This window comes from Trachymyrmex cornetzi, unplaced genomic scaffold (genome assembly GCF_001594075.2).
Source record: "Trachymyrmex cornetzi isolate Tcor2-1 unplaced genomic scaffold, Tcor1.1 scaffold78, whole genome shotgun sequence".
NCBI lineage: Eukaryota > Metazoa > Arthropoda > Insecta > Hymenoptera > Formicidae > Trachymyrmex > Trachymyrmex cornetzi.
Genome location: NW_017300113.1, coordinates 835242 through 838289, shown reverse-complemented (window position 1 = coordinate 838289; position 3048 = coordinate 835242). Strand labels below are relative to the sequence as shown.

The 3048-nt window shown below is 32.5% G+C and overlaps 1 protein-coding gene across 1 annotated transcript in view; it reads right to left on the bottom strand.

The window, feature by feature from the left end:
• LOC108768291 (transcription factor HES-4) overlaps nucleotides 1-2017 on the bottom strand; it is a 7758-nt gene extending 5741 nt beyond the window's left edge. Inside the window, exons 1-2 of the mRNA XM_018518674.1 lie at nucleotides 1672-2017; nucleotides 764-858 (exon numbers count right to left, since the gene is read on the bottom strand). Of these exons, the coding sequence (XP_018374176.1) occupies nucleotides 764-835 (72 nt within the window). The 5' untranslated portion in view covers nucleotides 836-858; nucleotides 1672-2017. The remainder of the gene's footprint in view (nucleotides 1-763; nucleotides 859-1671) is intronic.
• Nucleotides 2018-3048: the final 1031 nt, after the last annotated feature.

The following is a 3048-nucleotide window of genomic DNA, read 5'->3' as shown; positions in this document are numbered from 1 at the left end:
CGATTTCCTCGGCGATTAAACCGCGAGAAGAAGTACGAATTTATGTCTTACGACATCAGGTGCCAAGTCGTCGAGCAAAAAACAATCAATTGCTGATGTCGCGCCATAAATATACGCCTGCGATGAAACACTTTGTCAAGTACTCGCCTACTCGATTATCGATTTATCTAATAGTGAATGAAATTGAAATCATCGTATATAAATGGAATTATTATGTATCAATGACCATGTTCAGTAGAACGTTTATTTTGCAATTTTGTTGGACGTTTTCTTCATGCAGGTTGAATTATATTTTTAGAGAAATAGTCCTATTTCAACGAAGAAAGTTTCTAACAGTTGCAAAATAAATGTTCTACTGATCGTAGCCAATGTATCCTTCGTATGTTCATATTTCTCGAACTTAACTCGTATTATCGACGTTACGTGTACTTGTCATTATTAAATATTACTTATAAATACTGTATCAATGTTATCGCACAGCACGAAGCTAATTAACCGTCGATAAGCAATCATACGCCTCTAATCCTCTCTCTATGTGCCATGCCGCCGTCGGCAATTCATGAATGTGACTCATAAGTGAATTTCGATTTGGTTCGAAATGTAAACAGCTGCGTGAACTTGCTAAATCTTTCTTGCGTACGTAATGAAATATATTAAATAGCACTTAATTGTCCGCCATTATACATTTCTAATTCGCATTACAGTTGTACAAAAAGAAAAATGTGTGCTTATCGTTTATGCTTAACTATAATGATCGCAATACCTTCTTGTATTGGTACGTTCTCGAGACCGGATGAGGATAATCGTACGACATCATTGCAGGTGGGAAAGACATAAATCCAGAAAGGGAACTAGAAACTGCAAAAGAGAGAAGAGCAATCGATGCAGCGTAATCGATATATAACATAAAGAGATTCTACGATAAAGTAAGATATCGCAATAATAAGAACACAGGACTAATTAAAGTCTGAATACAGTTATATAAGTACATGATTATTTATAATATAATAAATATAAATAACATGAGAGGAACATTGAAAAATACAAATGCAAATGCTTTAATCTATCTAGTCTACTAAATATCTTCTAAGTTCAAAATCCTTTTTTTTTTTAATTTACAGCTAATTTACAGTCTATGGTTAGTCATGTGAGAATAAATAATATTGAATATATTACCACAGCAATTAAATACAATCATTAACGAAACTAAATATAGCCAGTCAAACCGGATGGTAAAATGTATAATGAAAATCAAATACAGTTTCGCTAGCAGCCAACAAATTTATTCAATAAATAAACATGTGAGGCAAGTGCCAAATGATCAATTCTGGTACGATTTATAAAACCGTACATCAAATAGATCCAGACAGACAAAAGCCGGCATTGAAAATTTTATTCACACTTCGACAACCGTGTAAAATATTCATCTTTAAAATTAATACTCGTCTATACAAAAATATTAATCGCAATTTGAGAAATATCATATATAAAAGTTTTCTCACAAAGATATGAAAGATTGTTTTTATATGTTTAAAAAAAAATTAATTTTATACAAAAGATAGCAATCTCTAGTAGTAAAATGTATATAAATAACATACAGAAAATGATTGAATTTCAAGCAGAAAAATGTATAAGTGAAACACACACATATGTATATATATATATATATACCTTTGTCAAAACCGGCAACTCCAACAGCGGATGACAATTATGAAAATCGTCATTTGAAGAGAATTACTAGAGACACTGGCGTATGAAATGTTGAAACCTACCGCTTTGTTTATCCCAAATAAACGAAATCGCGTACGACGGTATCGTCCTCGAGACTTTTGCCAAACAGTACGATCATATCACGAGCCGATTTGCCTTACGGCGTCTCACCGCGACATTTTACATCTCCCGTGTCGAAATGTAAATGGATAAAATATCGGATAACGCGTGTTATATCGACGACACGTCGAGCAGATTGACAGATCGGGACGGGCTGACATTAGACACACAAGCGGGTGCACTTGGTGAAGTCTCTACACCAACTGACTCGATGCTCTCCGCAGCCATTCCGGCACAGGCTACCCTCACCCGGCTACGTACGAACCCTCCGGAGAAGTTACTTTGGATAGGAAGGTCGCTCCAAATGTTTCGTTGTGTTGTACCCACACGAACGCACGCGCGCAACCATGCGTACCGATGGGCTGACAAAAGTACGAGGGGCTGCACACGAGAGAATAATTCAAAGTCAATATATTTCAACAATACTGCCAAATCAATTACGTCGAACTTTCTCATGAGAATCGCATGAAATCCTTCTTATATCGAAATTTCTTTTCGTATTTTACGATCTTTCGTATAATAGATTCGTCATATAATAGACTTTTAAAAAAGCATGTAAATCAATTGTTCGTAGATATCAAAATTTATCGATGTTGATTGATCCTTGCTGCTCTCTGTTATTAGAGAGATTTTGACTTGAAGATAAAATTTAATAGATTAGAAATTGGTAATTTTGTATAATAAATGAAAAACAAAAAGATACATACACACATATACACACGCACATATATTCCTTTTAAATTCATTATAATTACATTGAATTAAACACATCAATTATAAAAATATTTATATAATTATATAATTCAATAACTAAATTAGGTATATAATTCAAAATTATTTAAAGACATATTTTTATTACAATTCTAAATGTAAAATAAATTTTATCTTTATAAAATGTAGTATAGATATGTTTTGCAAATACATATTTAAATGATACATAATTTAATGATATACAATTAATGCTCTATTATCGAAATGTTTCTTTTTATATAAAATAATATCTAACAGAAAGTTCGTACCTAAGATTTCAAATATACTGATAAGAAAGACATGACGTACAGCATATTGTTTCAACATGCTGTAAACATCATCGCTAGAATACTGTTTATAGAGATAAAAATCAAAGGTTAAATGATGAGCATGTTTTGAACTAATTGTATGACAATGTCTATATGTGGCAGGGTTGTTATGTTTTAAACAAAACGTTTAAAACGGCTT